This window comes from Harpia harpyja, chromosome 9 (assembly GCF_026419915.1).
Source record: "Harpia harpyja isolate bHarHar1 chromosome 9, bHarHar1 primary haplotype, whole genome shotgun sequence".
Lineage (NCBI taxonomy): Eukaryota > Metazoa > Chordata > Aves > Accipitriformes > Accipitridae > Harpia > Harpia harpyja.
The window spans coordinates 21,103,966-21,129,077 of NC_068948.1; the positions used below are offsets into that span (position 1 = coordinate 21,103,966).

At 40.3% G+C, this 25,112-nt stretch overlaps 1 protein-coding gene across 2 annotated transcripts in view; it reads right to left on the bottom strand.

The window, feature by feature from the left end:
• MBTPS1 (membrane bound transcription factor peptidase, site 1) overlaps positions 1-24,190 on the bottom strand; it is a 28,757-nt gene extending 4,567 nt beyond the window's left edge. Inside the window, exons 1-19 of one of the 2 annotated variants that reach the window (XM_052798200.1) lie at positions 24,105-24,190; positions 21,561-22,053; positions 20,132-20,389; positions 19,502-19,705; positions 19,017-19,127; positions 17,594-17,703; positions 17,087-17,203; positions 15,993-16,060; positions 15,247-15,349; positions 14,322-14,473; positions 13,158-13,319; positions 12,431-12,575; positions 11,229-11,417; positions 10,456-10,628; positions 9,366-9,481; positions 7,217-7,373; positions 6,216-6,340; positions 4,520-4,597; positions 1,905-2,045 (exon numbers count right to left, since the gene is read on the bottom strand). In XM_052798200.1, the coding sequence (XP_052654160.1) occupies positions 1,905-2,045; positions 4,520-4,597; positions 6,216-6,340; positions 7,217-7,373; positions 9,366-9,481; positions 10,456-10,628; positions 11,229-11,417; positions 12,431-12,575; positions 13,158-13,319; positions 14,322-14,473; positions 15,247-15,349; positions 15,993-16,060; positions 17,087-17,203; positions 17,594-17,703; positions 19,017-19,127; positions 19,502-19,705; positions 20,132-20,389; positions 21,561-21,747 (2,596 nt within the window). In that variant the 5' untranslated portion in view covers positions 21,748-22,053; positions 24,105-24,190. Of the gene's footprint in view, positions 1-1,904; positions 2,046-4,519; positions 4,598-6,215; positions 6,341-7,216; positions 7,374-9,365; positions 9,482-10,455; positions 10,629-11,228; positions 11,418-12,430; positions 12,576-13,157; positions 13,320-14,321; positions 14,474-15,246; positions 15,350-15,992; positions 16,061-17,086; positions 17,204-17,593; positions 17,704-19,016; positions 19,128-19,501; positions 19,706-20,131; positions 20,390-21,560; positions 22,054-23,418; positions 23,879-24,104 lie in introns of those variants that run through there. The other variant, XM_052798201.1, reaches the window with a different exon arrangement.
• Between the last annotated feature and the right edge of the window lie 922 nt (positions 24,191-25,112).

A 25,112-nucleotide genomic window follows, 5' to 3' on the forward strand; every position in this document is an offset into this window, starting at 1 on the left:
AAGGTTCTGGCTACATCCCAGCTAAAGCAAAAGCAGTACCTACAGCAGCTGTGGTACAGACCAGGCTGGGAGTCAATGCCACAATATACTTGATCATGGTTTTCCTTTGCACTTCAACAGCACATGAACCCTCATTTTGATTCTCTCCTGAATTACTACTACCTTAATCCAGAGCTATCCCTAACGAACAAGCAGTCCAGCTAGTTAACATCACAGTTCTCTAAAACTTCCATTTGCAGGAGTAGGACAATGCCTTATCAGCTATTTCCACTATACAGTAAACTATTTTTCTCAGAAGTGCTTCCCCCAGGAATAGTTGGCTGGGAATGGGAATTAATCTTCATAATCCTGGTGTCCCTTAAACCCTCACCTTTGATTTTTAAAGAGGTCAATCAGATTTTAAGGATTTACAGTCACAAATGTTAGGAATTTACCTCAGTTAAAGTCACCGATGTCTCTGCAGGAGACATAGCTCCTGGTTCACAACTTAAAAGCTAATTTAAAGATTTCTTTAGAGCCTTCCACTTTTTCTTGCTTCACAGGTCACACTGAATTTAACAGCATTAGGGAGGTCACAAAGTGTCATTTTCTATTACTTAATTTAAAGTTAGGAATCTTCTCTTATGCTATGAGCTTTCAGTTACCTACAGCAAGCACACAAGGCACTGATACATTGGGTGTTACGGCAACTCATTGGAAGCCACCCAAAGACAGATAAGGAGAAACTGGAGAACTTTCAAAGAAAAAATATTTGGGAAAGAAAGAAATGAGCTATAGACGGAGAGCTCCCTTAGGCAGTAAGTTCCTTCAAACTTAAATAAATTAGTCAAGGGATGGATTACCTAACCCAGTATTTTAAAATGTCAGGGACAAAAGCTTAAAAAAATTATAAATGTACTTTTCATCAGAAAAGGAAAATTCAGGTTGAACATCACATTCAGTGGAAATGCAGAAAAACACCTCACGTATTGGATTATCTTTGGCCTCTCGAGCCACAGATCTACCAGCTTGTGCTTTACATGTCATGAGAAACCCAATCAATCTCTTTAAAAATTTGAAAAGTCAGATGAGACAAAGTGCTAGAAAAAAGGTTTTATAAGGACCAACCACAGTGTGTAGGCAAAGAGAATGGCTTCTCTGGGAGCCACAGAAACCACATGCACACACAACTCACACACTTGCTACCCAGAGTTGCAAACAAATGCTTTGAAAACCCAAACAGAAATTCCTACTCTCTGACATATTTACACCAGCTGGTTTGTGTCAAAGTAGAATAACCTGAAAATAGTAATGCACAACTGAAATGTTGAACATTACCATAAATCCTCACAGGAAACACTGCAAAGGGAACAAGACAAACATTGCAAAGGGAACAAGGCACGCTGATGAGCAAACTCAAAAGATAAAATCCATTGTACTACATAAACGTTCTGAAAATGCAACTGGGGAAAATGTGAAGGGATCCCCTAACGGCCTCCTCACAACTTCAGATCAAGCATGTGTAACTGTTAGTACTTTCTGGAAACAAACACACCCCAGAGAAGCAAAAAAACCCACCAACCAACCCCAACCCCAACCCCCTCTCCCCAACCCCACCGCAAAAAAACACTCCAAAACCAGCCCCCAAAGCTTGTGGAATGGAAAAATAGGCAAGGGGCCTGGGGGGGGGGGGGGGCGGAATGCTCCCATCTGTCAGAGGGGCTATTTAATGTGGGGTGCTCTTTTGTTGTAACTGCAGCTTACAGCATTTTCAGTAGAGCTCTGCAGAATTGAAATTAATCCCCAGTTAGGAATATTCAGAGAGTCCCTAGAAAACAGCTACTTCTGATGGGAGCTGTAAAAACCCCATAGGACAGTTGTCAGCTTCAGACAGTACCTTTTTCTGCTTGTCAAAGCTTACACACCTTTCTGTCGATGGCTGTCATCCAAGCAATTAGAGTCGCCGTACAAAACAATTCTGCCACCACCTTCGGAAGGAACTTGGTAAAGTCCCAAAATAGGGACATTTTCAATTACAGCAGTCTCCTGTTTTAAAACTTCAAGACCTAAAGCAAAGCGCAAATAGATTTCATAGCCTGCAAAGCATCAACATCAACTTACCTGTAAGTCAACACAGCCTACATTCCAAACTTACAAATGCAGCTATGCCACTCTTCATGTCACACATTTATGCAAATGGTTTTCAAAAACTCCATGATGTTATGATAAACATGAAACTGCTCCAAGACCCTGATTATGAAGTTTCCTACTGATATTAATGTTTTTCTTTCTTTGGTGGAGAAGCAGAAAAAGACCTCACAACCTGGATTATCTTCAACATACTTGAATGAAAAATCCTAATATTTTCAGCAACAGGTTTAAAATGAAAATGTTCTGCCTTACAATCACCTTATGTTGTTTTAGTCCTTCTGCAGAATTCTACAGGACATAGTAGCTTCAGAATCAGCCATCACAGTGCACACTGCTCTTTGCCAACTTACTTTGCTGCCATGCCTACCTATTCCTACAAGAAAATCTACTATGGAACTAACAAAAGAGAATAGTAGAGACATTCCATGAAATGCAACATCTGCCTCTCTGTAAGCAGCAGCTGCAAGACAAAGGCTTTGACTGAACTCGTTTAAGGCAGCTGTTCAGGAGAAGCGCACTTTAAAGACTGCTGGGTTTGCATCTCTCTAACTCTGCAGTTGCTAGTTACCCTTGTGCTTCATCTGCTCAGCTTTCAATTCAGGAACAAAGAAAAGTATTGTTTAGTAAGGATACCTAAGCCAAAAAAAAAAGAAAAAAAAAGAAAAAAAAAAAAAAGAAAAAAGAAACTCACGTGAGTTTTCTCACCTTCTCCCCCACCCCCGCTTTAACCTTTGGCAAATTTTACTCCCCCTCACCCCAGCTGTTCTTTGAACTGGCAGGCAGAGCCAGTTTTCAGTACATCCAGCCCCACCATCGTTCAGAGATCTGCTTCTCAGCCTTTTCTGAAACACTTGTACCTGTACTGTAAAGAGTAATTGTTAAAGGAGTATCATTGAAAGGCCTGCCTCTAAAAGCCCTGCAAGTATGCGAATAATAAACTGGCAACCTAAAAGACATGTTTGCGAGATATTTACAGTTATAACCGAGATAATCGATGAACAGAAAAGATGAAAAAAGCACAGGAACCTTCCCAGTATGAATGGGTATGTGCAGCAAAACCCAAAGGACACCTGGCTATAAACTTGCCATTTGTACCTTACAAATCCATCCAATCATTTTATCTCCTGTGAACTGAAAGCTCTAATAAACAGCATGAGCGAAAACACCCCAGTTCACGAAGGAACTAAAATGAAGTGTAGAAAGCTGGTTTTAGGTTAAAGGTTTCCTGCCTCTAACACCCATTTCAAACAACAAAATAAGACAAATTTCAAATGCTACGTATTTAGTCTCCTTTACTTGAGACACTGCCTTTAGATAGCAGAAGCAAAACACAGAGCTCTCTTGCTTCATGAATTGTAATGAAAAGGATTCAACAGAAAAAACAGGTCTAGCAGGCTACTTGTCAAATTGACACACTCTCTCTCACACACACACATACGGAAATACCTAACTCATTAGCATACAGCATTCCAGGGATATCGTCTTTCCTCCAAAAGGCTCACACAGATCAGCTCCTTACTGTTCCAGAAGATTTCTCCACTAGGTAATCACATCTACTGCACATTGTAAGTCAAAAATACAATGAACTTGCTGATCTTCTCTAGCAGCTGCTGGATTATATCAGAAGCTATGCATGTGCTTCTGCTCACACACTCAAACCCTCTACACCCACATACACGAACTTGACCTGTAACACGCTAACAGTTCCGGTCATTTAGTCCTACACAGCACTTTCTAAAGGCTCATAAAAAACGCGTCAGTTTTTTTTTTAAATGGCCTGCTGCCGTTACGGTTCTGAATTATGACCTCACAAATGAAAAGATATTCTGATAAAACTGAAGAGAATGGATATGCACAGAGAATAGATCACTCAAGTCTGAGACCATAGGCTTTCTGCGTGCCTAAAATTTTCCCTTATGAGAGTCTAGCAGGTGACATTTTGTCTACCAAAATGTTCCTTACCTATATCCTTAGATCACCATGGCTACCACAACATTCACACCAAATTTGGCAATGATTAGGGGATATGTTTCAGTAGCACTTGAAATTTGTGAGAAACATGGACAAGTAACACAATTATGACACAATCCCCTCCCCTCTAAAGATGCATGACACACATACACGCAGATGTGTTTACATGCAGCAAACATAATAAAAGACTGCATATATACACTTGGATATTGCTGTATTATATAAAAATTATATAGAGAGTCATATTGCAGCTGCCTGTTAGGCATCCAACTACATATTCTAGGCAAAACGAAAAAATACCTACCCTGTCAATGTGCTTTTAAATTAATTGGTTTTACACGTTTAGACTTTGTAACTTTGCTTGTGCACCAACTGCACAGTTCTACTTAAAACAGAAAAAAGACAAGGAAGCGCATACCTTGATCCTTGAAAGTCTGTGCAATGACAATGCCATCTTCTGGAAACTTTGCAATACTGCATCCTGATGCGTAATTCACTAAAAGACATCACAAAATTGCAGTTTAGACTAGAAATGACATTCCCTCCCTTCCCACCATATTCCAGTGAGCTGTTAAAACAAGCACAGCAGAAAACATTCCCGGGAACATTGCTCTGAATTTGCATATTTTGACCAATATGTGTATTCACAGAGAAGGCATTTCTAAGCACAGCTTTCGCAGGTTCACCTTTACATACTGCTTTCAAATATTTCCATTTAGGAGACTGACATTATCTTTTTTAAACTGAAAAACTTATATCAAATGCCATGAGAAACACAGTATTTCACACTAACAGTCATTATTTATACTACAGAGAACCAGAGTCCTTCAATCAGTGCTTGGTGAGCATATAGAGCCCTCAACGCTGGTGCCTTCTCTTCTCGCATTGTGCTGGTTTTGGCTGGGACAGAGTTAATTTTCTTCATAGTAGCTAGTATGGGGCTATGTTTTGGATTTGTGCTGAAAACAGTGTTGACAATGCCAAGATGTTTTCCTTACTGCTGAGCAGTGCTGACATGGAGTCCAGGCCTTTTCTGCTTCTCGCCCCACCCCACCAGCAAGGAGGCCGGGGTTGCACAAAAGTTGGGAGGGGACACAGCTGGGACAGCTGACCCAAACTGACCAAAGGGATATCCCAGACCATATGATGTCATGCTCAGCATATAGAGCTGGGGGAAGAAGAAGGAAGGGGGGGACGTTTGGAGTTATGGCGTTTGTCTCCCCAATTAAGTGTTATGCATGATGGAGCCCTGCTTTCCTGGAGATGGCTGAACACCTGCCTGCCCATGGGAAGTGGTGAATGAATTCCTTGTTTGGCTTTGCTTGCGTGTGCGGCTTCTGCTTTACTTATTAAACTGTCTTTATCTCAGCCCACGAGTTTTCTCACTTTTACCCTCCTGATTCTCTCCCCCATCTCACTGTGAGGGAAGTGAGCGAGCGGCTGAGTGGTGCTTAGTTGCCGGTGGGGGTTAAACCGGACCCACATACACTTTCCAAATGAACCAGTCAGAAGACAGATTTGGAAACAAAGCATGAAAACATCAAGTGACTTGGTCAGAAAAAAAAGAAAGAGTGGCTAGACCTAGAAAGTCAGAAAACAGTAAGGTCACAGACCTGTGGCCTAACCACAGAGTTTGAACTTGAAACCAAACATACTCATTTGAGGGGGAACAATTCAAAAGATTACTAGAACAGAAATTTGCAAAACATCTCAGGATGTTGTGATGCATGTCTAAATTGGCATATTCCAAGGAAAAAGTTCCTATCAATTTTCTTCCTCCAAAATTTCAAATTTCCATGTAATTGCAAAATTAAAACCAAAGGCTTCATCTTAGCAACTAACATTTACAGTCCAGACAAATACAGACACACCCCAATAATACTCTTCAAAGTATCAGCACCTGGAATGCAAGCCTAAGCTCAGTACATTCATTATCTGGTCTGAAATTTTTTCACATACAGTCTACAAAGGAAGGAATAATTTAAGCATGCTTATGAGACTCTTTTCACTGAATCTGAGTGGTTCCCTTGACTCTCGCTCAATCTCATTCTCACAGAAACTATTTTCCAAACAACACACTGTAGTCTGCGTAGGCAATGGACTCCAGTACTCACTCTCATGATTTGCCATGGTAAAATCGCCTTCATACAGCCCGTCACTAAAGGCCATATTCCAGACAGAAAGCAGATCATTGAGAGCTGGTATATTAGCACCTCCAGTATCGGGCATCCACCACTGCCTGTAAAAATTACAGCGTAACACAGTTTATTAGTATACAGAATATACTCTTAGAGTTTGTGTAATGAGAAGTCAGGTGTCCTCCCACATGCAGGCTTTTTCAGAGTTACTTAAATAATGAACTACATCTCAAAGCCTTATTTAACTCCAGGAGCATGTGAGCAGCTGTCTCTGACACCAGTGCTTTTGAGCAAAAGTTAAGTAATACTAACATAAAGTTCTCAGCGCATTTCAGTTCCATGGAAAACTTCAATTTGCTAGAAAGAAATTCAGTCTTATGCTCTTTGTTTGGCTAAGATGAGGCAAAAATCACAGTCATGTAACCTGCTTCTCATTTTTCTAATGAAGCAAAACACTAGTTGCTCACGAACTGCAAACAGATCTTTCCAGCTTAGCAGTAACACAAAACAGGCTGACAACTACAGTAATTATGACGGTCTCTATCACCACTGGTGATATTGGTGTATTTTCTCTTCATATGATACACTGGAATAATTTCAATAATGGGTGCACAACCTGGCAGTACTGTTTGCAATGCACATTTTCTTTCTAATCTGCTCCCCAAAAGTGAAAACACAACCATTTTCCTTTGTTTGTCAGTCTCTAATTTCTTACTTCTTTTCATTGTAAATGTTTTTCTTGGCTTTAAAAGAAGATTACATTACCATAGAGGCCTTCGCAGTCATGATAAAACAGGTAGTTATTCTCCTTAAGCTGCAGCTTAAGGTCAATTCTGTTCTTCAGGTAGTCCATTCTTACAAGTAGCATGCAAGTGCTGAAGTACAGCATATCACATTTGGGATTTTTAGGGTAATATGTGCATAAAATGGCAATTCTATGGCATTTTATTTCCCAAAGAACTGACACAAATCAGTACCTTGTGTTTTCATCATAAAACTTGACTTTTCTCATCACGGATGTGTTGTACCAATCACTAAACACTATAAGTGAAAGTCCGTTATCAACATCCCTCCTCAGCTTGGTGATCTCTTCAGGAAAATACTCTTCCTCACTGTCCACCATCAGTAAAGTCCCTGTGTGTATAAGCAAAAACAAGAGTTCACCAGGCTGTCCACTGTAATGTTATCACTATTCATGCAACCCACGCAAAAGTCAACACAAGCGCACATTTTGCACAATATCTGGTTCATGTGCCCTGCTCTGGCAGCTCACCTAAAGAAGTCACATTTAAGGATGGGAAACACAAGACAATTCAGTTTACAAATGTATCCAAAAATTAGTTTGGCAGCACAGTATGCTTTTTAAGGGTGTTACTTACAACTTATGCTTGTGTGCTCTCATGAACTGAATGCCCACATATGTCAGGTGTATATTTTGAAGTTTGGTCTCACCCAAATGCTCCATAAACCAAGCCAAACTGTGGCAGAAGAGGACAATCAGGAGATTCACTGCTGATACAAACTGAAGTGCTAATGTAGATGCACCCTAGTCAGAAGGTTTTTCACTGTTCCACTTCTAAAAGGTACGGCGCTCACCACTGCAGATTTGCAGCCAAGTAGACAACAATTATTCTGAAACTTGGTTTGATTCAGACCTTGAAAACTACAGCTGCATTTTAGTAGACCTGACTAAAGTGCCATTGCTGCTTTCATATAACCCTCTCCCACTGCTGTGAACAAGCAAGCACAACCTTCTCTGCATCACTGAAAAACACAACCAGAAGAATACACTTTTATTCCCTGAAAACATGTTTATGCTTTTAGATTGCTTCTAAGTATCAAGCCATTTTGCTTCTTCACTTTCTGACTGCCCAGAGAGGTGGTGGAATTTCCATCCTCAGAGGCAACATAAATCTCAACAGGATGATACCCTGACCAATCTGATAAACCACTGATGCTGGCCCCGCATCTCACGGTCCCTTGCAACCAGGCCAATTCTACGAGTCCAGGTAGTCTGCATTTGGAAAGCCTTCTGATAAAGATCCTGTAGAAATCATGTTAATGACATGGACAATGGGACAGAGTGCACCCTCACCAAGTTTGCAAACAATACAAGCTAGGGAGAAGTGGTAGATGGACCACAGATCACTGCATTTTTCGCCCCTCACTTCTTCCCATTGAGGAAATTCTGGAAGCCCAACAAACTACAAATCAAATGAGGTACAATGTAATGGTGAATCAGAGGAGAGAGAAGTCCCCTAATGCTGCTCTCTATCAACTATAAAACTGGTGGTCTCAGAAGAGAAACTATCTTGCTACTTTTTTTAAGGGCTATCATTTTGGTATCGAGTTGCACATCCACTGAACTCAAAAAGCAATGGTGAGATATTTACTGAAGAATCAAGATGAACAAAAGATTACTACTGACAACATTTCTAGAACTAGAAAACTGTCAGGAGAATGCACCCTCACTTTACAGTCAACTGAAGAACATCCCAGCCCAAAAAAGAAGAAGGTCTTGTGGGGGCATACTGGAGCAGAAAAGAGCATGGACTGCTTGGTTTGTCCCCTGCCTGGCAAATCTATCAAATCTCCTTCCTTATGAACACAGAAGAAACAATCCACATACTGCTTTGCTATCACATATGGCTGGATGGAATACCTTCCCCACTCTTTTGTCTATCCACAAAGATCAGTGTTTTAAAATACCACTGCTGTGGAAAAAAACCCCAACCAGAATGGACACTTTTGATTTTAGTCTGCTATTCACATCATGCTTCAGCCTGACTGTGCCAAAATCTTTTGGCAAATACAGTTCTGCCTTTGTGGGACTGAATACAAAGGGGCTTTTAACACACTCAGAAGTGGGCTTTCCCTCTCATTTTTTCACAATAAGGACAGAAAACTGCACTAATTCTACCAGACTCCCAAGCAAGCTTCTGCAGCAACACTTCACACAACTAAGTATCAGCAGATAAATAATAAATACACCCACTGTTATAATATTTTTCTACTACCATGAGAATTTTTCCTTGTGCTTCCACAACATTTTTGGTCTTCCAAAGACCAGGCCATTTTAGGAAGAAGCTAACAGCATGGAGAACAAGGCAATTAACTCATGCTTACCATATTGACTTGCATCAAAACATGTAAACGGTGAACCAAGAACCTCAACAAAGTACCCCATGCTCCTTAGGTGCTGGTACATGTCCCTGAAGTTTGTGTGGATATGGTCACCATTCCTTAGGAAAAGAGAAAAGTGTTGAAGACATTTAAATCTGGCATGCAAAAATCTGATTTTAACCCTCTAATTATTGATTACTTCCTAGTTTCCTTTCTAAAAGGTCAATTTTTTTCAAATGATAACCTGTAGTTATCTCCTCCTTGCAAAATTCTTCACAAATTACACTGGTTCCAAGTACTTACAGAGAAGTTAGTTATACAGTTAAAGCTAGAGATTGAGCACGTTCCTTTACAAAGCACAATTCTACATGTTCGCGTTGCACCAGAGAAACACTGCTGCATTAAAACCGGATGCTCTTCACAGGACTTCCTCCTCACAAAAGAGCCAGTAAGAGCAGTTTTAACTACTAACTGGAAGAAGCACATAGGTCCACCTGTAAATAATTGCTGAAACTCAGCAGAGAGTTGCTGTCCATTTGGCACATCTGCATGCTCCAAGTAGCTTTCTAAAAGGCTATGTCTTGGTGACTGACACAATTAATCCTCACTTATACACTGTTGTACGATTCTTCCTATGGGTGGTTTCCATGATGAAAGAACACAGGTCAGCTGAGACTCGCACTGCTTCGAAGACAGTCTCCCTCAACAGACAAGGGATTTCTTCTTTAGGATTCAGTCTTTCAAATTTCTCATGGTTTTTTGATAAGCGAATGCTAAATTGGCTAATAAAGTGCCCCCCTTAACTTCCTGGGAGAAATTACAGCAGAAAAGAAAAATGCTACACTTTGAAAGCCAAACAAAAATCTCAGTGTCTAAAATGTGCATTTTAAAAGCTCTTCATTTCATGTGAATAAAACCATAGAGCACAAAAAAAATCCTGCAACAAAAGCATTGCATTTTCATGGATTTCTCAGAAAAGATAATCCCACACCACACTGCAAAAGGCCAGAGCTCTCTGGCATTCAGTAAAGTTATCCCGTATCATTAACACACAATCAAGAAATACTGATTTAATAGAACCTGAGATAAATACCAATCTAACGGATCATTCTTCATTCTCAAATTATCCCTGGGGAAGTATCCTGGTGGATAACGGAGATTATGATATTGATCCCAGAGGACTCGCTTACTACGAGGTGGAGTAGGAATAATCTTCACTTTTATTGGAAGCTTCACCGTTGAAGTCTGCTCTGCACCGTTCTTAGACTGCAGGACAGAACACACTATAGTGAAATCCTTTTTCCCCACGGGAACATGCACCATTTAACTGTGGATTGTAAAAGACCAAAAAAATGGAGGTATCAAACCTACTTTTGGTCACCTGTACCAGCTCTGGAGACAAGGAGATGACTTTTGCTTTAAATCACCATAGTATTTTTTCTGCACTCAACAGTTTGTATTTATGCTCAGAGTGTAAAATACTTAAAATATGTTAAAACTGTGACTTGTTTCAATTGTTCAAAACCTTAAAAACTTCTCAGGAACAATTAAACATGGTTCTAGAAGAAATAAATTTAAAGTAATCTCTTTTTCAAAACACATTACTTACAATTCACAATAAACTAATGAAATTATGAAGTCAGTCTCAAATAGAGGTTTTCTGATTCTAAAGCATATCCAGTTCACGGGTTAATGCTGTTCTCGACTATAAAGATCATTATTTGTACCCTTCAGTTTCTTGACCCCAATCTAACTTATGCTTCAAATGACAGCACCAAAGCAACCCCTTAAAAAGAAGGTATTTGTTTATCCGGATGCAGTTTTAATAATTATTAACACAGAAAAACCAAAACGCACAGAACTTACTTCATTTTCTGCAGGGGATGATACTGTGATCATAACATGACCTTGAGCAATGCCTTCCCAAGATGCTGCTTTCTTTGCTACAGAGATGGAAATTGCTAAGTATCCAGACCAAGGCCACAATACAGGGGAATAGGAGAAAGCCACTTCGATATTATCCCCATTTTGGGGGAGATAGGGTTGCCAGTCTGGCTGTGAAATGAAGAATACAGGACACTGGTAAAACAGTATTTGCAGTCACTAATTTTTGCACACAGTCCTCTTCCTCTGCACAAAGAAATAACAAATCTTAGCTTTTCTGAAGATTATGTCAAATTTTAAAAAGTCCACAAAGTCCAAAAGGTTGGTGTTGTGTCAGTGAATCAACCTAATCACAACAGCCTTAATTATCCGGACTATAGGCTTTTCAGAGGCAGGACTCTCTAAGAAGCTATCTGAATAGCATGCTCCGTAAGTGCACCTGTTTTAACGTTTTGGGGTCCTGTGCAAAAATATATTGGTAAGAACACAAAATTTCGTTTCAGTAACAAAGAGAGTTAAGGCTGCAACAGATGCAGGCAATTACATCAGCTGTGTCTGAGTATTACCATAAGCTAATGATGTTGGATAAGAGCTTCAATGCCCTTTAATGTAAGCTTAAATCTAAAACAGACCTCAGGATTCACACTAAAATGTTGAAATTAAGCTCATTTACATTGCCTAGAGTTTTGGGATAGGTGCCTTATTTAACTTGTATCAATTCCCAAATCTGTTCTGCATTTAAAAGTACTTAAAAAAAAAAAAAAAGAATTTTAAAACCTCCCTAGTCAACCAACATGCTCAACATCACTGCTGTAAGAGAACAGGTTTTGCAGCAGACCTTGGTAAGTCAATGCATTTGGGTCATTTTGACCCATGGAAGAGACATGATTTATAATGTCGGGATTCTTTACTGAGATTACTTATGCTCCATTTCTCTTAAAAAAAAAAAAAAATGAGGAAAGTCTATCCAGAAGATTTTAAATGCTATCAGAGAATACAAAGAAATCTTGAAAACTTATAGACAGCTCATGTTGACAAATCCTTTAAAATCAAACATTTTGCACCTCTTGCTCTCAGCAGTAAGAAATCTGATTTGCTCTATGAAATTCATAGCTAAAATAGTCTTTTCTGGAAATCTTTTAGCAACATTAATAGTCACGATGTGGAACAATGTTAAGTCTTACCTTGTCTACAATTCTCCCAGTGACTCCCATACCATTAAGGATAGTAACATTAACAATGGTTGGCATCCCTCCATAATATATGGGCTGAGAACAATAGGGCCACATGTAGGGACATTCTGTCAAGTCAATATAGCTTGGACTCAAACTACAGCAGGATGGAGGAGGTAAAATTAAAAGAAAAATATTAATCAATAAACAGAAGCACATGCCGCTATACATAATTATGAAAAAATTACAGATAAAACATGCCAGTCATAGTTACTCTATCAAGCTCTCACCTCGCTTCCCAAATCTGCCCTCAAGTCTTCTTCCCTCCCCCTCTAATTTTTTTTTAAATTTTAAGTTTTGCGAAAAGATTTTTCACACACAAAAAAAGAAACTTTTCAGCAGTGAGAATGTTCTTATTCTCGAAAGTTAGAATTTAAGTACTTTTCCATTGTGTTCTAGGTTACATTATTCATAACATCTGAGGCTAGAAGAGAAAGTAAATTTAGCTCTCATAGACACTTCATCCCCTACACTGCTATAACTTAGGCAGAAAATACTTTGACTTTTCATCCATTCTCCTGTCAAAATTCATGCTTCAGGATTACGTAAGATCTGTGCAAGTTCTCTTTGTTGCATAAGCACAGGTTGCTCAACTGAGTTACACATGCATCACCTGCTCTCTTAAAACAAATACAGCAGATTATAGTGTGTCATTGATTAATTAAGGATTAAAATTAACCTGGCCTGTGGTTTATAGCTGTTGAGGATCTGATAAGCTCTCAGGAGATCCAACTTGCCATGTCCTTGTTCAAACATGTTGACTCCAGGAAGTCTACGTGCTGATGCAATAAGTGCCTGCTTCATACTTGCTGGATTCACCATTTCACGCTTCTGAACTGTGCTGAAATATGAAACAATAGATCACATTAGGTGGCCTTTATTGTAGTTTCTATTTCTAGCTAGTCTTGTTTACCATTCTGCCTTAACAGTAATTTGATTTAAAGAAAATGCAATCAAAAATCAGTTTGTTGTGAGTAACATCTTCTGCTCATATTTATCTATTATTACTTGATTTCTCACTGGAACAGCTGAAGAAGAGTGACAAGTTTCTGACATGTTTCTCTTAAAAACTAATATTACATGAATTTTTCTCCTTACAATGTGCTCCATGACCAGCAGCCATTACAATCAGGGAAGTATCTTTATATGCTAAACAAAATATTCTGAAAATCAAAGCCCCTGTAACTGGAAACTTGCTGGTATCTTTCGCAACATGACCCTTCCGGGGAGGGGGGGGGGGGGGGGAATAACTTTGTTGTTCAAAGAAAAATGCACCATTTTATGGAGGAAATATGATAACTCTGAATTTTTGCTGTGTTTCTCAAATAAAGGTTTGTCTCATCCTTAGGTAGTAGCAATGACAAACACAAAGTACAGACTTGCAACTCCCACCTTCCTTTCAAGTTCTTCATTGTGCAACAGATGACTTATGCAACCAGACAATAGCCATAAAACCCTAAACCCTATAAAATTTACAAGTACTTAGATAATTATCTGCTACAGGTGCCTACTTTGAGCAGCTGCTCTTCTACAACACAATTGACAGAGGCTCAGCAATTCAAAATTATTAAAAACCGTGACAAAATTAGTTGGTAATACTGTTCTCCCTAGTTATATTTTCAAAGACGTAACTACTATTCAAAACAGTTCTCAAGTTTTTCCCAGGAAACTTAGAGCTAGTCAGATAAGGTAATGTCCCAGGCAGAAGAACCGTGATTTTATCCTCCGAGTTTGTTTGCCTACATCTAAACATAGTTTAGTTTTATTTGGTGGGTTCCTTTATAGGGCCTTTTATGACCCTCCTCCATCAGTATATTTTTAGAGACTCTGATTTAAGTCTTACCTCACTAACAAAGTAACAGCACCTGCCACCACAGGAGATGCTACACTTGTCCCAGAGAGCGAGCGGCATCCACCTTTCATACCAGAACCTCTCACTCCAGAGCCGTAAGTAACAATATCAGGCTTCACTCTACCATAACCTCCAGGCAGCTCCTGTGAAAGAAAACAGACAGATTATTGCCCTAATACATAATGAACACTGGTTGCTTCATTTGGGCATTTAAACTAACTGCAAGTCATTCAGAAGTAAAATTATCAACTAAATTAGCTGAGATTCAGCATCATGGAATAGCAAGTAACACCTAAAGAAGGACTCAAGCTGTTTATGACAAGTTCTCAATCTTTCAACATTTAACATTACCGCCAATTACTCTAGTATCTATGCTAAGCATGAAACCACTGACAAAATTATAACCACACTGCTACCTGGCTAATGGATGAGATGCAGCACAAACAGAAACATATAATAGTCCCCTTAATCAATATCACAATGCAATCTCATCTGAAATCATGTGTGCAGTACCCGTCACCTCAGTTCAACAGGCAAGCAAGTGCAATGTTACACGTAGCATCTAGAAATCCTAGGATTTTTAAACCAAAGGAAGGACAAGAGCAGGCCTTCATTTTTGCAGATTTAACCACACAGGCAAGTCCTCGCCATAAATCAAAGGGTACTGGACATCTTACAAATACATCAAGAATGTTAACAGTGGTCAAGACTAATGATGAGAAACCCTGCAGAGAACATTAAGCATCTTGCTTAAAGACTTACAATCTCTTAACTATTCTGATCTTTGATGAAATGTTTTATCACTGGTTACTCCAACACATATCATCTGCATGGTACTACCCTTTCAAAAAAGCCTCCCTTTCCAAGGCCCTTATTTTGGCTGCAGATGTGGCTGGCCATAGTCAAAGTATCTTACCCAAGTGGTCATCCCCCTAGATGAAAAGCGAGCTATATTATCTTCAAAGTCAATGCCACCTACTCCAATTACATCCATCTGGTCAGCAGGGTTATTGAGAGTCCTAAAATAAGTTGGGAGATAGGAAGACAAAAAAAAAAAACAAACAAAAAGCACTGCAAAGCCCAAGACACAGTCATAAGTTTATCCTGATAATAAACACGCTGCCATCAGATTTTTGTCAGACACTCTTTTTAACCTCCACAGAAGCAAATTTTGGTCCTACTTGATACAGTTATACTTTACAAGCCAGAGCAACTTTTCAGGCAGTTAGTAACTCAGTAACTAACTCAGTAACTACCAAACCATGTATCTTGAAGATAAAACAAAATCTGGTTTTAGGCATTTATTTTAGAAATACACCACAAATCATTCTGGCTTGATCCCTTCTATATTCCTTAAGCCCAAGATCAGTACCCAAAGATGTCTGCTCACACTAACAGGGAAGCGTCAGGTGGAAGTACTGCCATTCTTCTTTTACTGACTTTCCACTGTTTCAATGAAAAATATTTAGCTAAGTACTTCACAAACTGCTGTACTACTACAGCAAGTGATAAGTACAGTGGAAAGAGTTTAACTTGAGTCACTTTCTATAACAGATTACAGAAAAAAGGAGGAGGGAAAACTTTCTGACCAAGCACAACTACTTCCAAAAACATGTAATAACAACATATTTGCTTTTCTTTGAAGCGGTCGTTGAAACTTACCCATACAAAGGGCCATCATTGCCAATAGCAGAGACCATGATGACGTTGTTAGCTGTCAGTTCCCACACCTACAAAAAATAATGTTTGTAATAAGGCTCTGCCACCAAAAAAGAGACTTTTCTAACAAACGTACACTCCATGGGGCCTGACATAAGCAAATGATTAGACCAACCCCTCTTTCTTACTGAGACTTATAAAATACATCTCACTGCTATACTCAGTATTAAGCTCCAAACTTTCTTAAGATTATGTGACCAATAACCCAGCCTTGACAGCAACACTGCTGATGGTATGTATTTACATCACACCAAAGGAAAAACTCCTGTCCATAACAAAGCACTCCAGATGCCAAAGTCAAGTTATTCTGACTCCCCTCCAGTAATACTCTGGGGAGAGTAGTGAAGTCACTGTCAAACTAAATTTCAGTGCAGGTTATCATAATAAAAAAAGGAAGAATTTCTATGCCTCAAATCCCTTAATTACCCTTTATGAAGAAAGGTTTTATCCTTTTTTAAAATGTAAATTAATTAACTTAGTGCTTTCGAAGGACAGATGAACAATTCAAGGAACCATGACATTTACAAAGATAAAAATCTAATTCTGTCTTATCCTGGAACGAATCTCTTATCACATAGCTGAATCAACTACCTGTACTTTTTACCTATTTGTTCTTAAACAATTTGCTGCTTAATTCACGCTATACGTATTTTTACCATGAAATAAATTAACCATGCAGAGATTGAAAAAAAAAAAAAAAAAAAGGTGGATTTCAGTTAAGCTTCTTGTACTAAGGGCCCACTTAGTTGCCTTCTTGGGAGTCACACTTCCTAGCAGTACATACAGCATTTTGTAAAAGGGCATGCTTCCATAGTTCTCTGAATATCTGGGTTGTGTTTGGGTTTTTCTAATCCATTCCTGAAATATACTCCTAAAAGCCTGTACACTGTACAAAATTTCTCATGCAAATGAAACTCCACAGAAACTGTCGGCAGCACCAGAACCTGTCAGCAGCTGTGGCAAACAAGTAGCTCTGCAAGTCTGACATTTGTGTGAATGATATAAACGCCATGACCACGTTACTGCCTCGTATTAACCTTGTCAACAAACGGATGATCCATGAAGTCTGGCCCACCAATACTTAGATTCAATACATCTATCTTCTTTAAAATTGCATAATTAAAGGCATCCAGAAACCAAGATGTATATGAGACCTATGTAAGAAAGAGGGGGGAAAAGAGCTATCATTGGAAAATCCAGTGATTCCATGACAATACAGACTTCAGACAGAGAGGAGAAACAACACCAAAATAAAGCACAAAAGGGACAATGGTCTCCTAGTATTTCTAGTGCTCAGTACATTTGAGTGATCGCTCCAACATTATACAGATCAGACTTCCACACATTATTTCTGAAAAATATACCAGATTTGGAAACTGTAAGACGTCTTGTAGTAAGTCTGTTTTAAACAGAAAGATGTATCCTTCCCATTTATCAAAGAAAGTATGTCAACATTTACAAGTACTTGTAATATTCCCAAAGGAAAGGATTAATATAGCATTAATCTGGAAAGGCAAAAATTGAAACACATGTAAAATAGCTACCTGGTTATTGGTGAACACTCTAAAAATGTGCAGTTCTGCATTTGGAGCAAATCCCTGGCATTCTCTCATGCTGGCTATCACACCTGCTACAAAAGTCCCATGGCCTAAACCTATCGCAGGGAGAAGGAAACAAAATGTTAGAAGACAAACCGTTTCATTGTCAAGGATTTGTACTGTTAAACACTGCCTATACCAAAAATCACATCAATCTAACAGACTTTACAACAACCCACAAACACCGGGTTCAGTCCTAGTCTTCTTGAATCACATTTTGCTACTGGGTTCAGTGGGGCCAGAATTTCCAGCACTGTCTAGCCAGCTAGCCAGCTGATGAAACTTTTGAGTGACACGCTTTCCAGTCTATCCAATCCTGATTGCTACCAATGAAATCAAGAGCCACAGAAAGCAATCGTAAGAGAAAAAGGTTATTTTGAAAAATGCAAGTCACAAGGCCAACGTGTTTTTACATAAACTTCTTAAAAGATTTTTATCCTGACTCTGCAATAAACATATTTTGTTAAGGATAAAAAAATAAGACAAGAAAAGACATTTTTTCCTCCCCTCAAACAATAATTTAGCTTTTTGCTTTTATGTGCATTATATTTCTGTGCTCCAAATTTGCCAGTTCAGCAACCATCTGGGCACAGAACTAATAGAAAGTGCTACAAAAAGCAGGTGCTGCAATGCAAAGAAATACTACCCAGGATAAAACTATGGAGGTGCACACAAGACTGAGCAAAATATGCATATACCTTGAACTCTAAAGGGATTAAAATGACTCACTGACCCAGACTGTATGAGGTTAATAATCTGTGAGAGCATATGGTCAGGGCAAGTTAGGGTCAACATATGAAAAAGGAACACAAACATACTGCAGAAAATAAAAATTTCTCTGGAATGTTGACAGGCATGAGCCAGCACAGTGTTTGTTGATGAAAACTATATAGATTAGAAAAAATTCACACAAAGGTGCCAAAACTCTGACTAGTTTAGGACTGCGCAATAAAGAAGGAAAATGCTCTCCCTCAGAAGTATGGAAATATGTATGCACTGTGAAACAACAGAATACATAAAAAGGAGTAGGAAAGAAACAGCTTTGTGGGGTTTGCTCTCACCTCCACCTACTTTGACAACGTATTTATGCCTGCATAATGTCTTCTTGCCCTGACATTTTTCAAATGCTATGATGAAACGCCACACATGATTCAAAGGAGACTTACGCAACACCCTCCTGGAACCTTAATACTCTTTGTTGAATTTGGTATGAGTATAAAGTGCTCGGGACACTGCAAAATTAAGCTTAAACTCTCAAGATACACAGTTTCAACAGATGTTAGCACCACAGCATCAATGGCAGTTTTACAATGGAAAACAGAACATGTCAGCATCAGGAATAATTGGACAATTGTGCATAGCAACTCACCATCATCCAAGGTTCTCTCATTAGTCCAGTTTGTTCTCTCCTTTACATTTTTGAAATGTGGATGTTTCTCACTCAGACCAGTGTCAAACACTGCTACTCTTACACCAGCACCTATAATAGAAAAGCATCGCTTTTTCTGATTCAGCTTCATAGCAAATCTATTCTATCAAGTCAAAGAAAACTTTTATGTTTAATGTTGCATGCAATTTACAAGCTCAGTAAGTTATACATAAAGAAAACATACTCCAATTCAGAAATTCAACCACAGATCATAAATATGACCAACTTCTCTTAAGTACAGTACACACATACGCAAAAGAGCACTCCCTAGGTATAAAATGCACCTCAAAACAAAGTATTTCTCAACCTTTCCGGAACTGGCACCCAATGAGAGATTAACACATAGGAGCCAATTAGCCTTTCATTACACTTCACTTGTTTTTTCAAAGGAGGTAATTGTTCTAAGCCAACAGACAAAAGCATACCTGTGTAACCCATCTGCCAGAGGACATCTGCCTGCAAGGTCTGAGCAACTTGGCGTGGGATAGCTCTCAGCAAACGCCTGCTTGAGTGTCGGCCTGTTGCATGCCAGAAGCCAGAACCTAAAGAAAGACTTGCTCTTCTCAAGGGACGAGATGACTGCCATTTTTGAGTCCATCTGGTTTCATTGCAGTGCAACATTGGATCAGCTATGCAGAATGAGGATTAAGAAAAGAAAATACAGTCTGAGGAAAACCAAAAAAGATTAGCTTTTTATGCAAATATACATATTATATTGTTACAACAAAAATTTTAGACGAGTGAGTATCCATTTTCTCTGACCAAAATCAGTAAAAGCTTCCATTTTATCTACTACGGATATAGTGGTCCATTGTCTCTGGTAACTGACTGCTGCAAAAGAAAAGTTTTTATGTTGTAGTTGGCATCATTGCCATGCTTTAGCAAAGGTATGACAAGACCATGACAATTTTATAGGCTAAAGAACAGATTTCTATAAATTAAATGAAAACCGTAGGGCACTTCTCATTTGTGCAACACTAAGCTGATGGCCTGAAATAAGGCTAAGAAGACTTTTCCAAAGCAGATCTCATGCAACCACACAGAAAATTACTTACACTCCAAATATTTGAGTGATCGGAAGACCTTCCGCTGAGGTGTTACACGCTTGATGTTTGGGTGATCTTCCAGTGTCAGTACTCCATCTTTCTGTTTCTCATTGATCTGAATAACTTCAAAATCACTAGGATAGTCACTGGCTGGGTTGTTGCGAGGTACAATCCTCCAGTTCTCAATATCACCACTTTTTAGTGCACTTGAAATAAATTTACTTCTAGCTTTAGCTGTGAAGTATCCATTAAAAGCCACAATATACTCTGGAACAAGAGCACAACTTATCAGAACTGATGTATAAGCAGCTTACTCATCCATTCACATCACAAAGGTCCAAATATTTCTTTTTTTTCCTTTATCCAGAACAAATAATCACAATTTGAGGCACTTTTTTGTTGCTTTTAGAAATCTGCAATTTATTTCTACACTACATAATACCTTTTTTTTTTCCCCCAATCAGGAAACCTGCAAAACATGCTAAAAACCTTTGAAACAAGGTAGAATTGTAAATATCATGGAAAGGTGAAACGATGGCGGAGAGCAGGACAGAGGTAACAGACTTACTGTTACACCCAGCAGTACAAACAAGTGCTTGATACACCAATTCAACATGCTTCGTGACATGTATGATTTAAAGACATCCAGCCTCTATATGGGATTGAGCTTTAGTGCAAACTACTGACACCAAGTATGACACGCACAGAGAATGAAGCCGGTCCCAACAGTCCAGTCCTTGATCTGGATTAGTGATTTGTGGACCTCAGCCCCAGTGCACATCACCACATTCACCACAGTAGTCTCTGGCAAACTATGCACAGAAATGTCACTACGGACATCCTGCCTCAAAGCACCCAGGTGCACACACAGCTTCACTGCAGAAACATGGGTACCTGAGGCAGTAAGCGGATGTTGGGTCAAGGCATCCTACTGCTATCCTTTGCCATCTCAGCAGTAGTATCTGCCTCACTTTGCCTTTTGTCTGCTCCCCTCACACTTATCTTTGCAATTTTTCCAACTTTTTCTTGAACAAAAAAACCCACAGAGATTTCTTGCCTTTCTCATCCCTTCAAGGCCCACTTGTGGTTACACTTCATAGAAAAGCCTCAACCATACCACCGGCCGGGTCAAAACAAACAGCTGCTAAACACACCAGACTGACCACACTTGCCCACCTGAGCCTTCACACTTCATTTTCACTTTTAACATACTCTTTATTTCCTCCTCTCTTTCTTCTCTTGTTCTTGGAATCTTGTCTCCAGTTAAACCAAGAACCTTTGAAAAAAACTGTTTCTCTTTTTTAATATAGAGAGTTTAGCAGGCAACATGCTTCTACAGAAACTCTCTGAATGTTACAATTGCACAAACACCACAAATCAGTAACATACACTTGAACTTCACAGGGATATTTTTTTTTACTGCTTAACTCTTTATTACCATGCTCCACGACTGTCGAAGTGAATTCCACTTTTAAAGTAAGGCGGGAACATCCGGGACATATGTGAGCCTCATGAGAGGAATTCCCTAGTCTGGTACTGAAGTGTTTTTTGCCACAGAGTAAAATAACAACCAGAACAAACCAGATGTTTGCAAACTTCATGGTCATAGAAGAAAATGGTTTCATTCCAAAAATTCCATATATTCAAATCACAATTTTTTTCTTTATAAACTAGTTCATTTTTACTTCAGTAAATGCTGCTTTCACTGTGCTGATGAAGTGGATATTCTTAAAGCTGTGCCCAAAGTAAGTAGAGATTTCATGGTCTTTTCAGGTAAAGCCTTATAAACAGGCTCATTTCTTTCTACGCTTCTTCTCCATTTTGTATTAAAGGATTCGGTCACTCAGGATGTGGTAGCTGAGTCCTGTACTCCATTTCTGATGGCAAAGTTAACTCTCTAGAAGAATTAGCAAAGCTGATTACAAGCCAACCTGTAAGACAAGGCAATATAAAAATAATTAGATTCACATTCGTGCAAATGTATAGCCTGAAAATCACAAAAGATAGACACCTTTGGCAGCTAGTACTAGAAATTACACAGAAAAAGTTGTTCACATGTTTCATTTAGTAATTTTTCACAAACGCTCAAGTCTCTTCCTTGCTTGCCCAGAGCACATGCAGAACACTCAGACATTAACCTGATAATAGAACAGGCAACAGCGACAACCAAACTCTACCACCCTTTGTGTAAGGGGAGCAAAGAGAACAAAACAATATGCCAGGCCCGTGGCAAGGAAAAGTAAAGCGCAAAATAAAACACTAACGTGATAAAATGCATCCACAGATACTTGAAAAAGCACAGTGGCTTTTTTCCAGTCAAAAATGTGGCAAATAGAAATTTTGCTACGGTATGTCATTTTACACAGTAAGAGTCAAACTCAAACTCTATGCCAAGGGCTGGTAAGGACAAGAGATACTACAGGAAGCAAACTTTCAGTCCCTGTGCTTGCAAGAGAAAATCAGCATGAAAAAAGTCTTTCAAATTTTTTTGAGGTGGAATGCAAGTTACTACAATGTGGGAACCTGAAAAAATAAGGGCTGAGATTACAGATGTAAAAATGTGAAGTTAAAGGAAAGCGTTGAAAGTGTTTTTCACGTGGAGGGGAAGTTTCTTCCCTTTGTGTTCCAAGGCGCAAGAAGCATTGGAGAAAAATTGCAATGCTAGTATTTTTTTAAATTGCAAACATTTAACCAGCAGTTGATAGATAAAAAGCCATTAAGATATGAGTGAAGAGAAACATTTTCGTCTGGTCTGTCACACGATGTGGGGAAGCAGAGTAGAACTATACATTGCTGCAGTGACCAGGATTGAAAAGTAGGAGCCTTATTAGGGGATTCAAACGATTTAGGAGAATGATGGGCTGATGTCACGGCACAACAACAGAATTAATCGAGTCTGCATGTGACAGCTGTTACTTCATTTTTATTTAACTTTATTTAGCATTCTCAAGTACTTCCTTCTAACAGGGATAGAATTCTCCTCTATTTCTAGCTGACTGACAACACCATGACAGACTGTGAACTACTTGCAATTACAAAGTTTCCTCTTTATCCCTAAACTCGACAGTTACAGTACAATGAATGCTGATCTTGGCTGAGCTCTGCCTACCTTACCACTTTGTTGGCTTACAACCCCTATAGCAATAAAATAAAAAATTAACTACACAACTGAGAAAAAAACCCCACATTCTTATGGCTGATAACAGACTGTATGTAAGCACGATGCTGAAATATGATGGAAACTAAGAGCAAAGGAACAGCACGCTCACAACTTTATTCTGTTTTAATACCCTTACCGCGTGGAGCTGGATAGGAACCTAAACTTGGCAACGCGCCCGTCCCCTGGGACAGCTACGCTTGGAGTCATGGTTCTTCTGAAGTGAGGGTACCCCAGACCGAGCGACGGGAACTCCGCAGAGATCACCGGCTGAGAGAAACTCAGAGAGCATCGGCGTGGAGGCGGCGGGCAGCCACCCTCCGCGGCTTCGGGCAGCCGAGGAGCCGTCCGGTTCAGGGAGCTCTGCCCGGGCCACGGAAGGGGACGCTGGCCGCTGCTCCCGCCCAGTGCCCCACAGCCAACGAACGAGTAAACTCATCTATTCTGTGCCCATTACCGCGGGTGTTAGCACCGCCCGGGAGAGATGAAAGCCCCGGCGAGAGCAGCCGGGCGCCGTGCGGGGCAGCGCCCCCCCCGGCCGGGAGAGGCTGAGAGGGAGCAACAGCCGGCCGGAGAGCGGGGAGGGCTCCGCGCAGCAGCCGCCCGGAGCACGGCGGCGGACGAGGCAGACCCAGAGACGAGGGGGAGCGAGCGAGGGAGCACCGGGAACGGCGACCGGGTGCCGCAGGCCCGGGTGCTGCCCGCCCCGCTCCGCGCCCCCCAAAGCTTGACAGCACAGCGCTCCCCCCAGCCCGCGCACAGAAGCGGCGCGGCGGAAGCAGCACCGCCGCCGTCCCACTCTCCTCCCCCGCCCGCCGCGCTCACCCTGCCGCTGCCACCGCCGCCGCCAGGCCTGCCGCAGCCATTTTGTGCACTGTTTACCACAGCGCTCTCGCGAGAGCTCCATACCGCCGAGGGCGAAGGGGCGCATGCGCACAGCGCAGAGGGGCTGGGGGCGGTGCGCATGCGTGGTTGGGTCGCTGCAGCGGCGGGGCTGCGCAGGCCCAGCGGTAACGGACAGCGGCGGAAGGGACGCTTGTCGCTGGGGCCGGTAAGGACGCCGCGCAGCAGCCGCCTTCTGAAGGTTGTTTGAGAAGACGATTAGCCAGATGCCGCCGAGTGGGGTCTAACTCCTGCAAGGAAAACTTGACATGTGGGTGTTACCGGTAGGGACGGGTAGACAGGCCTGAATTTACCTCTGGACAATAAATTCAAGCATCAGTATCTTCCTACACGGCCCAGCAAATATACTGGGTACCTCAACGGAGCATTCAGTCATGAAGGCTGGGGGCAGTTTCACTATATTAAACATACGGAATTTTTGTTTCAGGTTTTGTTTTGGTTTGTTGGTTTTTTGTTTGTTTTTTTAAGAGCTCTAATCAGCATTTCACATGATACAACTTAATTCTAAGTTGTTCTAAGTTATTTACAAACAGATTTGTACCTAGTCTCTTACTGGATGGGGATGAATACTAAATTATTCTCTACCAAACCTACTCATAAAAGCTTTGTGGGGGACAATCACTATTAGAACTCCAGGTTCTAACATCACCAGTCCAGAGCTACTGTGGAGGAGCAACAGATACCCACTTCATAATCACGACTGCGTTACTCAGCAACACAATGCAACTATTGTACATCCTCCAGTACTGATTTCAGGGAGCAAGCTAGTATAGTATACTGACCTCCCATTGTCCCCATCGGGAAATACAGCACTGTAACACTCAAGCAACAAATACTAGCACGAATGAGGAGAGGACTGCTGCTGTGTAGAAGATACTGCACAGGTATTTAATTGGTTTGGTACTTCAGTATAACACTACAGTAGCAGTA